The 17,502-nt window shown below is 37.6% G+C and overlaps 1 protein-coding gene and 1 non-coding gene across 2 annotated transcripts in view; one reads left to right on the forward strand and one right to left on the reverse strand.

Annotated features, from left to right (window-relative positions):
- AK9 (adenylate kinase 9) overlaps nt 1-17,502 on the forward strand; it is a 176,700-nt gene that overhangs the window by 103,128 nt on the left and 56,070 nt on the right. The window contains exons 20-26 of the mRNA XM_066373487.1: nt 729-887; nt 3,540-3,626; nt 4,820-5,020; nt 6,494-6,615; nt 13,758-13,970; nt 15,512-15,772; nt 16,701-16,825. Of these exons, the coding sequence (XP_066229584.1) occupies nt 729-887; nt 3,540-3,626; nt 4,820-5,020; nt 6,494-6,615; nt 13,758-13,970; nt 15,512-15,772; nt 16,701-16,825 (1,168 nt within the window). The remainder of the gene's footprint in view (nt 1-728; nt 888-3,539; nt 3,627-4,819; nt 5,021-6,493; nt 6,616-13,757; nt 13,971-15,511; nt 15,773-16,700; nt 16,826-17,502) is intronic.
- Nucleotides 10,414-10,554, reverse strand: LOC136401824 (U4 spliceosomal RNA). The gene has a single exon (XR_010750767.1). It is a non-coding gene; the product is annotated as a U4 spliceosomal RNA (small nuclear RNA).

A 17,502-nucleotide genomic window follows, 5' to 3' on the forward strand; every position in this document is an offset into this window, starting at 1 on the left:
CTGATGTGTCCTAGTGATTTCTTCAATGTTTGGCATATATTTGAAAGGCAAACTCTCATTTCCTCGTCAATACATTGAAGAATTCCTCTCTTTTTACTCTTGTGTTGAGAGTAGAAAACCCTCACCATACAAATCATCTTAACTTTACACCAAACAAAGGATAGAAGAAACTTGCCTCCAGTCTGTCTGAGGAACATGGGGGGTAGTGTAAACAATCCAGCACCACAGCTTAACAGCCTTTTGCAAACTAATCAGGCCAGTGAGGTGGGGGGGGGGGGGGCAGACTGTCAGCTTATAGCCAATTCCCCACACCTCTGTCTCCCCAAAATCTAAACTCCCCAAAAGGCACATATTTCTCTGGAATACCATAGGGCGCACCTGGAACTCTTCTAGGGTGCACCATTGCACCCTGGCACACACTTTGAGAACCACTGCCTTATTGAATGGACATTTGAGCTGTTTCTAATGTTTTATTGTTATAATGTTTGGGGCTGCTATAAACATTTTCTTTTTTAAATGAACTCTTAGGCTGGTGCTCCCATAGCACTCTGAGTACATGACTAGAATCCTTACCACTATGTTTTAATAGATAAAATATATAAAAAGTGTATGTCCCTCCCTCATTAAACCCCATGCTCCAGGAGAGCAGGGGTCTACTCTTCATTCTTTGTTTGGATTTCAGCACTTCTGGGAGTACCTAGCACCTAATTAATATTTCTCTTTTCTAGAAGCGGAAGAAATTGACCCGGAGGCAGATGAGGATATTGAAGGAGAAGAGATTGATGCTCCTGAAGGGCCCGAGGGCATTGAGGTAGCCGGAGGGACTGGGGGCTTCTTACCTGAGGAGTCTGAAGCATCCAAGTTTCCTGAAACTGAACCTGAATCAGGTTAGACATTTTTGACAGCCATCTCCTTAATTCTGCTCATGTCCATTGGTGTCTTTGTGTGTGCATGCGTGTGTATATGTTAAGAAAGTGGAAACAGGCTAAACATGGAGAAATGGGCCCCCAGAGAACAGCCATTGATTCCCAGTCACGTGGTGCGCAGTGCCGTAGAAAAGCCGATGCTGCTGCCCAGCCTGGTATTCAGGGACAGGGCTGTCTCCATCATTTATGGGCACTTTGTTCAAAAGCAAAGGAAAGGTGCCATTAAAGGTACTAAAATATAAAGCTTTTTTTTTCTTTCACAATTTCTCTAATTGTCATGGATTGATTTTTATTTGTTATTTGATGTCATTCTAATAAAGAAACATTTTAAATTTACATTATTAGCATAAATTTCACCATCTTTATATTGGGCAATGCTATTTTTATTTTATTTTATTTTATTTTTTTACAGAGACAGAGAGCGAGTCAGAGAGAGGGATAGACAAGGACAGACAGACAGGAACGGAGAGAGATGAGAAGCATCAATCATTAGTTTTTCATTGCGCGTTGCAACACCTTAGTTGTTCATTGATTGCTTTCTCATATGTGCCTTGACCGCGGGCCTCCAGCAGACCGAGTAGCCCCTTGCTGGAGCCAGCGACCTTGGGTTCAAGCTAGTGAGCTTTTGCTCAAACCAGATGAGCCCGCACTCAAGCTGGCAACCTCGGGGTCTCGAACCTGGGTCCTCTGCATCCCAGTCCGACGCTCTATCCACTGCGCCACTGCCTGGTCAGGCGGGCAATGCTATTTTTAAATGGAAAATACAGGAGCATTTAACTCATATGCAGAATTACTGAAGTGAACACAATTCATATTTCACAGCTCGTACATACATATGTATTGAATATTTCATTCTCACCAGAATACTGGTAAGTTTTGTGCACATAACTCACTCAGTTTTTTTTTTTACTTCTTAATGTGCACATAGTCTACGAAGCCGCTCTACCTTTAGCTTCCTAATGATTAAGGAAAGACTGAAAGAAAAAGAAACACTGGGTTGCCCTATCTCTTCTTTTCCTTCTGTGTCGTCATATTCAGCCTAAGTGTTTCACTGCTACAGGAAAGCGACACGAGGAAGAGAGGCAATGATGAGGTTCCTTGGTCATTCATGTCTCTCTGAGTACTGTCACCTTCTTTCTGCCTCTGAAGCAAGTTCTACTTCAAAGGAAAACATGGGCTCTCGGGTCTGCCAGCCTCCTCCCCTGCCTGCCCCAGGGCTGGGTCACACTCCCACACACCACAGGCCCTGTAATTAATTTTGTGCTCCTGATGGGGCATCAGGAACTCTCATGAGGATGAGCTGGCAAGGGCTGGCTAACACATACTGTGCATATCTCTGCTCATATGCATACTCTATTGTTCTTCTGGAGCCCTTATGGATTTTGTTTACAAAAAGTTCAAAGATAAAATTGTTAAAAGTTTCAGATTGACAACCAGAGAGCATTAAACTAAGTGTGAGGTTGTTCTGAGTGAGAGCCGGTGCGGCTGCACAAGTCCCACCCCCAGGGGCCAGCCCTGCTGCCGCAGTGCAGTGTGGTGAGTGAGGCAGGGCAAAGAGGAAGGAGTCTTTGGGCCAAAGGTCACTCTTGGAACTAGAGAGTAGGCTTAAAGCAGCAAGGTAGGGTACCCCATGACCGTGGGAGTGACCCCCGTAAATACTTCCAAGCACAATTAGCATTGGATTAGAAACTAATGCTACAAAGGAAAGGTCTTCAAATACCTTCATCCAAATCCAGCCTGGGGCAATTAAGGACTAGGAACCTAGTGTCTGCAATGAAAGAACCAGAATAAAGTGGAATTTTCACATTGAGAAATCTCAAGTTCAACATAGACCATTTTAACTCCAAGGGTTGGCATTAGCTTTATGGGGCAATAAGTCTTTTAAGTATAAAATCATATCCCTTGTGCCTGACAGAGGAGCTAGCAGGATAAAACACCCAGTTTCCTTTTAAGAGCCCCACACCTCTGCTCACTGTTCTCCCACCCAGGAACTTCAGAAGGAAGGAAGGAGGGAGGGAGGAGGGAAGGAAGGAAGGAAGGAAGGAAGGGAGGAAGGGAGGAAGGGAGGAAGGGAGGAAGGGAGGGAGGGAGGGAGGGAGGGAGGGAGGGAGGGAGGGAGGGAGGGAGGGAGGGAGGGAGGGAGGGAGGGAGGAAACATACATCCATGAAATGTGACTCATCAAACATATACCCAAAGTTCTAGTGTTTACTAATGTAACAGATATATAAGGGACAATTGAGTTTTATTACCTTTTATCTCCTTGCTGTTTCTCCCAGGGAACCTCCTTCGGATGTTCTAAAGCCAGCCTCCTACTCCATTTAGGGTCAGTTCTAGCTCAATGCTGTAGATATGACTGTTATCAGTCAGAACTGTATGTACGATGTGTCAGTTATTATTCTGGTCATTGTCCTTTAGTATATTTAAGAATATTCTTACACTATTAGGTATGTTTATGCCATGCTTTCCCTAACAAGAACTGTATTTCCAACTAGCTCCAACTGTAATAGTATATACAATTTAAACTGTGTTTTGAAATTTTCTTTGTGCCAAAACTTTCATAAAGAATCACTGTTTTAAAATTCAAACACTAACTGTTAAGTTTCTTTTCTAAGTATCTGAGCCTTCTGAGGAAACTACAGTTGGAACAGAAATTCCAAAAGAAGCCAAAGAGAGCCTGGAAACTAAATTATCTGAAACAGGTTAGCTTATAAAATAAAAGTAGTTAGTACATAAAAGTACTTTTCATAGTCTGCTACAAAGGGTCTAGTCCCTTATTTTAGGCATAGTACCAACTTCCAACTTTTTTTTTTCATTGTATGCCAGTTGATATGTTTATTTAGCTTATTATATTAAAAGTATACCTAGCCGGCTTACAACACTATTTTTCATCAAATTTTATTTTATACATTTTAATAACAAAGTTGTCAGCCTGACCAGGCAGTGGCTCAGTGGATAGAGCATTGGACTGGGACACAGAGGACCCTGGTTCAAAACCTCGAGGTTACCAGCTTGAGCCCAAAGGTCACTGGCTTGAGCAAGGGGTCACTCGCTCTGCTGTAGTCCCCAGTCAAGGCACATATGAGAAAGCAATCACTGAACAACTAAGATGCCACAACAAAAAATTGATGCTTCTCATCTCTCCCTTCCTATCTGTCTCTATCTATCCCTCTCTCTCTGACTCTCTCTGTCTGTCTTTGTCAAAAATAAAAAACAACAACAAAAAGAAGTGGTCATATGGCCCTGGCTGGTTTGCTCAGTGGTAGAGCATTGGCCTGACATATGGATGTCCCGGGTTCAATTCCCGGTCAGAGCACACAGGAGAGGCGCCCAGCTACTTCTCCATCCTTCCCCCTCTCGCTTCTCTCTCTCTCTCTCTCTCTCTCTCTCTCTCTCTCTCTCTCTTTCTCTCTCTTCCCATCCTGCAGTCATGGCTCGATTGGAGCAAGTTGGTGCTGGGCATTGAGAGTGGCTCCCGGGCCTCCCTCTCAGGCTCTAGGAAGAGCTCGGTCAGAAGCAACAGAGCATTGCCCCAGATGGGCAGAGAATCGCCCACCCGTACCAGGATGCCGGGTACATCCTGGTACGGGTACATACAGGAATCTGTCTCTGTCTCCATCCTCTCTCTGAATAAACAAACAAAAAAAATTATAAATTTGTCATATGAAATACATATTAATTATCCAAATTGTATTAATAGATAATTCATCTACAGGCAATACAAGGAATGAAGCATAATTAAAATATGAATTTATAAATGTACATTATTGCTAAAAACAATATGTTTATTTCTGTTATATGTTTTTAAAATATTATAAATATTATGTTGGCAGTATGAGTAAAGATGCCATGTTTAAAGCCTCTTTTTTTCTTTCCTTTAACCTTTACTCAAAAGTTGTACTACCTGAGTTTCCTGAAGACGCTTATCCTGATGTTCCTGAAATGGAACCATTTAAAGAGAAGATCAAATCTTTCTACTCCACCTGGAAAGATCTGCAAACAGCAATCACTGACTCTTTTGTTCAAATTTTGAACTTGGAGATTGCTGGCAAAACTCCAGAGGAACTGCTTCAAAAAGTAGTTGAGGCTATGGAAAGTAAGGGCTGTAATCCTAACATTTACTGTCAAAACCAGGTAATATTATTAAAAGCACTGTGCACCCTGACCAGGTGGTGGCACAGTGGATAGAGCGTCTGACTGGGAAGTGGAGGACCCAGGTTCGAGACCTCGAGGTTGCCAGCTTGAACGCAGGCTCATTTGGTTTGAGCAAAGCTCACCAGTTTGGACCCAAGGTAGCTGGCTTGAGCAAGGGGTTACTCAGTCAGCTGTAGCCCCACAGTCAAGGCACATATGAGAAAGCAATCAATGAACAACTAAGGTGTCGCAATGAAAAACTAATGATTGATGCTTCTCATCTCTCTCCGTTCCTGTCTATCTGTCCCTATCTATCCCTCTCTCTGACTTTCTCTCTGTCTCTGCAAGTTTAAAGCCTTTCTTGATGGTCCGTAAAGTAGAACACTCCACATATCCAGGGATGATGTTTAAAACCTTTAACAACAGTCATAGCAGAGGCACCACCAGCCAGAACAGCTGTGGGTCGCAAACAGCAGTCAGAACAGCTGTGGATTGCGAACAGCAGTCGCCAAACTTAAACCGGCCAGTTGTCACTTAAAGAATTTCTAAAGGCCAATTCGCAGACGCATTTAAACTGAGTTTAATAACTACAATTAATTTTCCTAATTTATGACTATTGTAATATATGCTCATATCATTTTTTTCCTTTTTTATTGATTTTAATTTATTGTGTTTACATAGATTCTAGTGTTGCCCCTAATGCATCCCCCTCCCCCGCATTCCCCTCAACATCTCCCTTGCCCCCTTCCCTACAGTGCCCTCCCCCCCCTTCCCTTCAGGTTTATCCCATCCTATCATCCCCTTTCCCTCTGTCCTCTTTTCCTCTGGTCCCTTTGATCCCTCCTCTGTCTCAATTCCGTTCCTCAGTTCACATCGTTCATTGGATTCCTCAAATGAGTGAGGTTATTTGATATTTTTCTTTTTCTGCCTGGCTTATTTCACTTAACATAATAGTTTCCATGTCCATCCATGTTGTCACAAAAGGTAAGATTTTCTTCTTTTTCATGGCCCCATAGTATTCCATTGTATATATGTACCATTGCTTTTTAATCCACTCATCCACTGACAGACAGTTGGGCTGTTTCCAGATCTTTGCTATTGTGAACAATGCTGCCTTAAACATGGGGGTGCATTTCTCCTTTTGAAACAGTGCTGTGGTGTCCTTGGGGTATATTCCTAAAAGTGGGATAGCTGGGTCAAAAGGCAGTTTGATTTTTAATTTTTTGAGGAATCTCCATACTGTTTTCCACAGGGGCTGCACCAGTCTGCATTCCCACCAGCAGTGCAGGAGGGTTCCCTTTTCTCCACATCCTCGCCAGTACTTACTCTGTGTTGTTTTGTTGATGTATGCTCATATCATTTTAACATAAAAATATCTCCCCAAATGTTTTTTCCTTTCTTTTTCTTTTCTTATCTTTCTTTTTCTTTCTTACAGAACCTTTCCGGTATGTTGCGTGGGAGTTAAATGATGAAGATTATGAGGAAGAAACAGAAGACTTTCAGGCTGAAGCAGAGAATGATGAAGAGCTAGAAGAGGAAGAAGAGGAAGAGGAAGAGGTATGAATCTTTTATTGCTGCTGCTTCACATTGGCCATATCATTGAAAGTGCACATATTCAGAGTGGTAATTAGCACTCTTGGACCCCAGGAAAACAGCAGGCTTCCTCAATTTTATATATAAACGTTTTCAACACCCATTGCCTCCACCCCAGCTTCCCGTGATCCCTGAAATGCCAGTATGCTACATCCATGAGAAAAAGAAAAGGGAAATCTTTTAAACTTTTTCATGGAAGTACCTATGTATATTAGAGAAAGAAATATTTTATAAGTTTAACAGAAGTGGGTGTTTTATGTAAAATACAGCAGTGGCATCTTTGAGAGGCTGCTTGCATAGTACTAATGAGTGGTATTTTCAAATAGGAACAGCTCATTTTAGGCACCACTCTACTCCCTTGTCACAGAATTTTGATAACCATTCTCAACTGATAGCCACCCAATTCAGGTATCTATCAATAATAAAATAGAAAGTGAGTCTTTATTTTGGGCTTTATGAATGAAACAAAATAATGTAATAAGTTAGGTAAACATAGAGTTGTAATTAAATTAAACCCAAATATAGCGTGTCAAACAACAAATGTTATATAATATAATTCTGATAACAATTTTTAGTACTTGGTCACTAAAGAACTGCTGAGACTTTCAGTCAGGGTGGCTACAGATGTGGGTTTTGTCCTGCCTGTGCTCAGATTCTCTCCTTTCAATCATCCTTCCTCTGCCGTTCTGGGTCCTGTTCTGTTCTGCAGGAGAATGCCTCTTTCTTGTTATCTGCAGACAATTCTCAGGCTGTCTGTAAACTTGCATTTTCAAATATGCTCTTCATTGATAATAATGTCTTTTTCTCACTTCCACTTTTCTAATTTACCACCACACAAACCAGTGTTTCCTGTTGTATTAATTTCCCACGGCTGCCATGAGAAAGTGCTACAAACTGGAAAGTTTAAAATAACAGAAATTAATTCTCTTATGGTTCTTGAGGCCAGAATTCTGAAATCAAGGCATCAGTAGGGCCATGCTCCCTTAAGGCTCTCAGGAAACTCTTTTCTTTCCTGTTCTGGCTTCTGGTGGCTCCACATAATCCATGGCTTGTGGCTAACTAAATCTCTGCCGCTGTCTGCACATGGCCTTCTCCTCTTCTGTGTCTTCTCATTCTTTTATAAGGACACTTGTCACTGGATTTAGGGGCCACCTAGATTGTAAGAATATGCTCTGAAAACATGCAGAATTAGGATGACAATTAGAGACAGTGAGGCTCCCTAGGGTGAAAGCCCTGAGTGGACAAGAGTCCAGGGCCTCTGACCCATATTGGAAACAGTGCAGGCTGGAAACAGCAAAATAGCAGGATAAGATTCAGCAACAGAAATCTTTAGGCTCTCAGAACAGAGATTAGGAGTCAGCATGTTCCTTCTCCTTTACTTCAACCCTTGAAAACTTCTGCTGTCTGCTTCCTTAAATTATTTGTACTGGATAATAAATATCTGAGTGAGGCTAAGGATGGGGCTTCAGTCCTTCAATCAGCTGACCAGGGCTGTTGCCTCCCAATCTGGTCTCCAAGTTGTTCACTGTCACCACGACACTAGATAATAAATGTAAATATCATCCTGACACCCTTTATTGCATCTGCAAAGATGCTTTTTCAAACAAGGCAGATAAATCTGCCAGGAGTTCTCAGAAATTTTGACCTAGGAGAAAAGAGAACACTCTATTGTTACATTCAACTGGAAAAACAGCAAGAAAGAACTTTGCTTTTCCCATCTCAGTCAGTTGCCTTGACCAATCATAGCAACTAGAGGACTTAGTATGTGATTTAACCAGCCTACTTAACATGCCCACCAATGACTATGAGGTGAGGAGTTACTGTGATTGTCTGGTCCACTTGAGCTATTTGGAATGCTTTTTCCTAAGATGTGGTTTATATCTCTTGCTTTTTTGTCTGTATCACACTTTTCTTCCCTTTTTCTAGGAACATAGCTATTCTCCCTCTTCTCATGGAGAAGATATGTACTAGGAAGATATATACTAAAATCTCAAGAGTCTGAGGAAACAACTAAAAAAACAGATAAAATACAGGAAACAGTTTTCAACACATTGACATGAGGCAGTTAAGTGCTAAAACCAGTACTGGCAATGCTATGTTTCTCCCTTTAGAGGAGAATGCTTTTTCTCCTTTTTTTCAGTCTCTGGAGGCCATCAGCATTCTTTGGTTCTTTGGTTCATTTTTGGTTCATTCTCCCTCCATTTTCAAAGCACATCACTTCAGCTTCTGCTGTCTGTCATCTCATCTCTTTCTGCCTTTGACCTTCTTGACTCCCTCTTACAAGGACACATATGACTATTTTTGGCCCACCTGGATATTTTTCCCAGCTCAAGATCCTTAATCACATATATAAGGTAATATATTCACATGTTCTGGGGATCTCTTGTGGGGGAGGGCATTATTATATCTACCACAAGTAGTCACTCACTTCTTCAGCTCATTTATGTATTTTGTTGGTATTTATGAACTCTTTCTAGTGTCTACTTGAATCTTTATAAGTGAATTCATTATTTTTCTACTTGGAGGTTCTTCCATCTCTGTGTTGCATACTTTATGGTCTGTTGGATCTAACTGATCTTTCAGTCTGCTAGTCTCCCTTAACCAATGGATGCTAACAACAGCAAAGAGGAAGTGGCGTTCCAAATATCAATAAGAGTAGAATTCAAGGAGTAATGCATTAAAACAACAACAACAAAAAGATACTTTATGTTGCCAAAGATAAACAAATTTCAGCACTAGTTGAAGTGGTAAGGACTGATTTTAATCAGTTATAGCCGTTGCAATAGGAAAAGGAGTCCAGTGTGACCTGAAATCAATTTGAATGAGTTGAATGGACATACAGAAGTGAAAGGGAGCATTAGAGAGTAAGTAGGGAGGGGAGCAGGCAGGAGCCCCATAGAGTTAGGGAAGTAAAACATTACACAGGGTTATTCAGTCAGTATAAAAAGCAATTAAGTTAGCTATGTCTGCTAGTCAGCAGTTATAGAAGTCAGGATTCTGTCTTCTCACAAAGACTAGAAGACAGAAAGCCTACCCTTAGGTCTTGGCTGAAACAAACTAAAATTTTTGGGCAGCCTTGAGTTTTCTTGAGAGAAAGAGTAAGGTCATCTTAAAGATGTGGCCTTGACTGGTTAGAAACTGTGTTCATGTTTATTAAAGTCTTTTTTAAAAAACCTTTCCCCAAAGCTCAGAGGTTGCCAGTTTGATCCCCGGTCAGGGCACATACAGGAACAGCTTGATGTCTTTCTAAAAAAAAAAAAAATCCAACTTTATTGAGAAATAATTGGCATATAACATTGTGTAAGTTAAAGCTATGCAACACAATGATTTGATATTCTTATTATTTTTATATATTACAAAATAATCACCATAATAAGGTTATTTAATACATCCATTGCCATAATTACAATTTTTTGTATGTGATGAGAATTTAATCTTCTTAGCAACTTCCAAGTATACAATATGATATAATTAACTATAGTCACCATGCTCTACATTAGACCCCCAGATCTTATGAGTCTTAGAAGTTTTACCCTTTAACCAACATCTCCCCATTTTCCTCCTGCCTCCAGCCCTTAGCAATTACCATTTTGTTCTCTGTTTCTATAAGTTTGGCTTTTTTTTTAAATCCACATATAAGTGAGTTCATACAGTATTTCTCTTTATCTGGTTTATTTCACTCAGCATAATGCCCTTAAGGACCTTCCATGTTGTTGCAAGTGGCAGGATTTCCTCATTTTTTTAGTTTTTAAAAATATTTTGTCTCCATAGAAATGGTCAAAATTTGCCAATGCCAACTATATGTCAAGTCTTCAGGGCAGGGTATTAGGAAAAGTATTCAATTAATAATAATTGTGCCTCAGATAAACCTCATTGGCTATGATACTGCCACTGTGCAAAGCTAGGATTTCCTTCTTTTTTATAACTGAATAATATTTCATTGTATATAAATACACATTTTTTAATCTACTTACTTGTCAGTGTTCAGGTCAATATTCATCCATAAAGAATGAATATTCTCTTTAATAATTCATGTAGTAGTTTACAAAGAAAATCACAATATATTATAAAAAGTAGAAACCTTAGAGATAATGGACTCTGATCACAATGCAATAAAACAAAAACTTAATCCCAGAAATATAGTACTTCCCCATTCCCCCTAACATAAACACTCGAAATTTTAAAAATATATACACATATTTTCTTTCTAAATACTCATCAGTTAAAGAAGAAATAAAAAATGAAACTATAGCTTATCTAAAAATTAATGATAATTAAAAGATCACATATAAAAGCTTTAGTGCATGGCCAAAGTAGAAATCAGACTTGCCAGATTTTAAAAAATACAGTACCCAGTAAAATTTGAATTTCAGATAAATGAATAATTTTTTTTATGTAAGGTACATACTTTTGTGTGGTACATACTAAAAACTTACTTAATTGTCAGAAATTCAAGTATACCTGGAGAGCCTGCATTTTTATGTGCTAAATGTGGCAACCCTACTTTAAGTGCATTTTTTGAAAAATAAGAATGACTAGAAATTAATTAAGTATTCAGCATAAGTACTTGGGGAAAAGCACTTTAAATAAAATAAACCGAAAGTAAAAAGCAGGAAATTAAAGGCAAAAATTAATTAAATAGGAAAACAAGAATAAATAAAAGCAGTAGACCTAATTTCAAAAAATGAAAAGTTGGTTCACTAGCAAGAGAAATAAAATAGACAAACTTCCATCAAGTTAAATTAGGTAAAAAGAAGAAGCAAGAAATGATACTTGAAACAGAAATGTACTGGTATATAATCAAATAAAAAAGAGGGCAATTTTAAATTACAGGAATGTTGTACTAATAAATTAACTTTAAAATTAAGATGAATTTTCAAAATATGAATCATTAAATTTGCTATGAAGGAAGAACAAAAAAACAAAAATAACAGGAGAGTTTTAGGTCACTTTTAATATACCTTTATTGATTAGCTAATTCCTATGTTGTTTAAACCATCCACATCATAGAAAAAGATCAATATTTTCAGCTCATTATGAAGCTTGCATAACCTAAATACAAAAATGGAATAAGAGTGTGGTACAAGATAAAAGTCACAGAGATATAAAGTACAGCACAGGAAATGTAGTCAATAATATTGTAATAACTATGTATCGTGTCTGATGGGTACTAGACTTATTGGAGTGATCACTTTGTAAGGTACATAAATGTCTAATCATTGGGACATATACCTGAAATGAAATAATATTGTATCTCAACTGTAATTTTTAAAACATTTTAAATAATATATATTTTTTTAATTTTAGAAGAAAATAGAGATTAGTCTCATTTTTGCACCTTTACTGAAAGTTGTTCCTTATATCTTGTATAGGAGGGAAATAAGGCCTGTAGTAGAAATAATCATGTAAATATTAGTTCACTGGTATTTTTTAAAATAATATATTTTTGCCTAAGCATGTCTATTTTGATGTTATACTTTGGTAGGTATATTGATAGGTTATACTTAGAAAAATGAGTCTGAAAAGATACCCATAAAACCATTAAGAGTATCTCCTGACCAGGTGGTGGCGTAGTGGATAGAGCATTGGCCTGAGAGGCAGAGGACACAGGTTCAAAACCCTGAGATTGCCGGCTGCACACAGGTTCACCAGCTTGAGCGCTGGGTCACTGGCATGAGCTTGGGAACCATAGACATGACCCCATGGTCGCTAGCTTGAGCCCAAAGATCACTGGCTTGAAGCCCAGGGTCACTGGCTTGAGAAAGGGGTCACTGGCTCAACTGGAGCCCCCCAGGTTAAGGCACATATGAGAAAGCAATTAATGAACAACTAAGGTGCTGCAACAAAGAATTGATGCTTCTCATCTCTCTCTCTTCCTTTCTGTCTAACCCTATCTGTCCTCCCCACTGCCCATCTGTATCTCTCACTTAAAAAAAAAACTATTAAGAGTATATAGTAGTGGAAGGAAAAAGGTGAGAAAAAAATTATTTACATATTGTGATGTGTTTAGAATAATTTTACAATAAGCATGCATTTTATAATGCAGAAAATTATTTTTAAATGTACTTCCATTGATTTAAATAAATTGCAAGAATCCTTAAAGGACTGTACACATAGTTTCTTTATTTTTCATAAATGAAAATATGTCACACATTTTCAATAAAATAAAATATTTCCAAATTCTTTGATTTCACATTCCTTTAGTAGTAAACAAAGCAAATCCTGAAGCATCTTCCATCTTATTTTCAATGGGTAAGAAGTTGTGACCCTGACTCAGCTTTTACTTTTAAGTTTTATTTTAGAAACTGATTCTGCTCCAGAGAACATTGTGGGAGTTTTCTTTACACTATATCTGTAGAGGCCTGGGGACACCTTGATTCTTGGTGCTACTTTATTTTCTTTATGAAAATAAAGAAGCTTGAGATGTGAATTTAGAGGGATAAGAGAAATTGATTTTTTTTATTTTATATAGAAAATTAAATTTAAACAGGTGACATTGATCAATAAGAGTATATAGGTTTCAGGTGAACATCTCTATAGCATTTGAACTGTTGATTATGTTGTATACCCATCACCCAAAGTCAAATCAGTTTTCGTCACCGTATATTTTTCCCTCTTTACACCGTCCCCCGCCCTCCACCATGTCCCTCTCCCCCTGGTAACCACTTCACTCAGTTTTAATATCCTACCTATGTGTGATATCATACAGTTCTTGGCTTTGAGAAACTAATTTTTAATGAATAATTAAAAGGCCAGTATAAGAACTGGCCTTTACAAATTGTTTTTTTTTAACGATTTTATTTATTGATTTTACAGAGAGACGGGGTGGACAGAGAAGTATCAACTCACAGTTGTTTCACTTTGGTTGTTCATTGATTGCTTGTCGCATGTGCCTTGACCAGGCAAGCCCAGGGTTTTGAACCAGCCACCTCAGTATTTCAGGTCAATGCTTTATCCACTGCATCACCACAGGCCTAAAAATTGTTTTAAAGGTGTATTTTTATGGATTAAATATAATGCATGAGATTATTTTTTTTAATTTCCTCTTTAGTATTGCATCAAAATACTTTTAAAAATATTTTCCAAATGTTAAATAATATTTCTAGAATGAAGAGCGAATGAAAGAGAAGAAACGGCATTTGGGAGACACAAAGCACTTTTGTCCAGTGGTTCTCAAAGAAAACTTCATCCTACAACCAGGCAGCACAGAAGAAGCAGCTAAATATCGAGAAAAGTTCTACTACTTTTCAAGTCCTGAGGCGAAAGAGAAATTTTTGGAGCATCCTCAGGAGTATGTGGCTCACAAAGAACCATTAAAGGTGAAAACTATATACCTAACGATTGCTCCTGGGTAATTTTTAGGTACTTATTTCATCTACCATTTTATTTAGTAGTGAAGCCCACAATCTGATATATAATATAGTGAGAATATCTAAGTTCCGAGAAGAACTTTTTGGAATAGAACCTAAAATAATTATCAGTCTTGACTTCTATAGTAATGCTTCGTGTCAAATAAATAATATGTGTCTTTTTAGATTAAATAAAAAGGCACAGATGAATTTATTGCTTATAAATTTGTTGAATTTATTTTACACCTTAACCAGTTAGTCTCTCAGAGCAAAGCAGTCTGCTGAGCATAGGACAGGATTTGGGAGAAGTGTGGGATTCAGAGGTTTGTGGCCTTTAGTGAGTTGCCATCCTCTATAGAAGTGTGATTACTCAGGCGAGACCGCTGTTAACCTGGTTCGCACTCAGAGGTATGATTATAGGGGCAAATTTATGCCTGATTTCTTGACTCCCCAGAGCAAGGGATGACACAGATTCAAAAGATTACAAAAGAGTGTTCCCAGAGGTGAATTGTCCTTGATCAATTAAACTGTTTTAAAACTGGTTTAAGTAGCTATAGAACAATCAATCTTTTTCTAAGTTTGTAAGACCATTTTTATCTTTACATATTACCTTTGGAACAGTTTTTACCTTCTTTTAAAAATATTTATTAAAGCCAAACACAAAAGAACAAATGCTGTATGAATTGACTTATACAAGGTACCTGGAATAGGTAAGTTCATAGGACAGAAAATAAAGAAGTAGTTGCCAGAGGCTAAAGAGAGGGAAGAATAGAAATTGTTGTTTAATGGATATAGAATTCCAGTTTGGTTCAATGAAAAAATTCTGGAGACGGATCGTAGTGATGGTTTCACACAATGTGAATGTACGTAATGCCACTGATTGTACCTTTAAAAATGGTTAAAATTGTAAGTTTTATGTTATATATTTTTTACAATAACTGTAGTAAGATTTTATTCATTTTTTAAAACAAAGCACATGTATAATAACACCAGCTTTTAAACAAGTCTTTATTTTTATAGCTTACTTTCTCATCTTCTTCCACATAGACATATATTATTTTTAGCATATATAATATTTTATAATCTTTTTTCTCTTAACATTAAATTATAGAAAGTTTATGTATTTCTACATAGATCTCATAATGCTTGATCATTTTGACATACCATTTTTAATATAGTTTGTTAGATGTTTTATCATGCTAAAAATGTATCTTTTCATTCATTTTAAATTAAAACTAAAAATAAAGCCCCTAATTCTATTTTATTAAATGCCTTTTGGCACAAGATATCAAGATGACCTTATGGTTGTTATTGCTCCCTGAGAACTATTGTTGATGCAATGAGTCACCTTAATTGATATCCTAATATCAAAACATCCTTGAGTTTGTGAAGTGATAATTCAGTCTTAGGGAGGGCAAATAAGTAACCCTCCCTTTAAAAATAATTACTCAAAACTTCTTTTCCTTTACTCTCTCTTACCCAACATCTCCCTGACCCACCCCCTATGGCAGGCTCCTCCATTAAGAATATGCCTTCTGGGCCCCCATGGTGCTGGCAAAACTGTCTGCAGCAGACAGTTAGCAGAAAAATTGGGCCTCTTTCACATTCAGTTTGAAGAATTTCTACAAGAAAAAATAATGCTCAAAACGGAAAAGAAAGTTGGACCTGAATTTGAAGAAGATGCTGAGGAAGAACAGTTAATAAAACAAGAACTTGAAGAGCTTGCAATTCAGGCCAATGTCGTGCTTAAGGAAGAAAATACAAAGAAGCCGGTAATAATATTAACATTCTCTTTACGGATAGTTGTGTTTACTGGTATTACTTTTGGAAAGTAGAATATAAGCAGTATAAAACTCTATATAAAGTTTCTAAGAAAAAGAAAAAAAATTAGCCCATAAAAGTCATTTAAGAGTCATCCTCCCCATATGTTAGATACAAATCTTACTGCTAATAGAGAATATAAAATGACTGAGTTTCACATGACTCCAATAAAAATCAGGAAGGCTTTTTCTAACAAGACTGTTATATAGCATTTATTTGGGACTATGTTATTTTATATGTCAGACCTAGACTATAAGGTTTTCCATAATTGTGTTCTCTGTTTTTTATTTAATCATGTATCATGAAATTCTCCCTCATTGCCAATGGGGATCTCAAAATACTCATTTTCATGATGCTCCCTAAGGAAGTTTGTATGACTCTCTTAGGTGGTTTCTAACTGGGGTTGTAAAGTGACAGTTCCTGATTCTTACTTTTTAACCATTTCCAATATTAGCTAAACCCTTTTTTTCTGTAAATAGACCCAGATATAGATTGTAGTTCAGATGACTGCCTGGCTAGCCCATCTTTTAATCAGTATCTAGGTTTAATAATTATAAAATAGATGACAAAAATCAGTTAAGACATAAACTGAACAAAGTTTTAGCAAAAAGTAATGAGACAGATATCCTGAGGCCATGTATGAAAATCTGTTAGGTTAATTGCTAGTAACTCCTCTTAACTATAGTAAAATAATTAAAAACCATATTAAATATTACTTTAAAGAAAAGAGCAGAAAATTTAAAAGACTTATAAGCAACAGTATAAAAAAAATGTCCTAAAAATAACAGGTCTCATCTTAATCAACCATATAATAGAGTATTGTTTATTAATATAGAGTTTTACATTTGTTTTGTTTTATTTTCTGATTTTTGTATTTAGCCTTCTGAAGTACAATTTACTGAAGAAGAAGAAGCCATCAGATTTAGTCTACTGGAAAATGAACCATTGCCTCCTGAAATTCTTGAAGAAATTCTTTCTGATTGGTGGTTTAAGGAACCAATACGGTATCTCAATTTATAGAGGAGTATACATTTATTGACTTTAATCTGCCTGGGACACAGGCATTGGTATTTTTGATAACTCCCTGGGTGATGCTAATGTGTAAAACCGATGATCTAAACCCATGTACCTTAATATACACTAATGATGTGCCAGTTTTCCTTGTTGCCTTTTAGTAGTTATAATTAAGAACACTTTACTAGCTGTCAATAGTGTTATCCCGCCTGACCGGGCAGTGGCGCAGTGGATAGAGCATCAGACTGGGATGCAGAAAACCAGGTTCAAGACCCTGAGGTCACCAGCTTGAGCGAGGGCTCATCTAGTTTGAGCAAAAAGCTCAGCAGCTTGAGCCCAAGCTCGCTGGCTCGAGCAAGGGGTTACTTGGTCTACTGAAGGTCTGCAGTCAAGGCACGTATGAGAAAGCAATCAATGAACAATTAAGGTGTTGCAATGTGCAACGAAAAACTGATTGATGCTTCTCATCTCTCCATTCCTGTTTGTCTGTCCCTGTCTATCCCTCTCTCTGACTCTCTCTCTGTAAAAAAAAAAAAAAAAATAGTGTTATCCCTTTACCAAAATCCAAGATCAAGCCACAAAGGACAAATCTAAAAAATCTCCAGGTCACCAGAGTTTAAAACTTCACTTTGTTTTCTTAAACCAGAATCATTTGTGTTGGTATCCA

Source organism: Saccopteryx leptura, chromosome 3 (genome assembly GCF_036850995.1).
Source record: "Saccopteryx leptura isolate mSacLep1 chromosome 3, mSacLep1_pri_phased_curated, whole genome shotgun sequence".
Classification (NCBI taxonomy): Eukaryota; Metazoa; Chordata; class Mammalia; order Chiroptera; family Emballonuridae; genus Saccopteryx; species Saccopteryx leptura.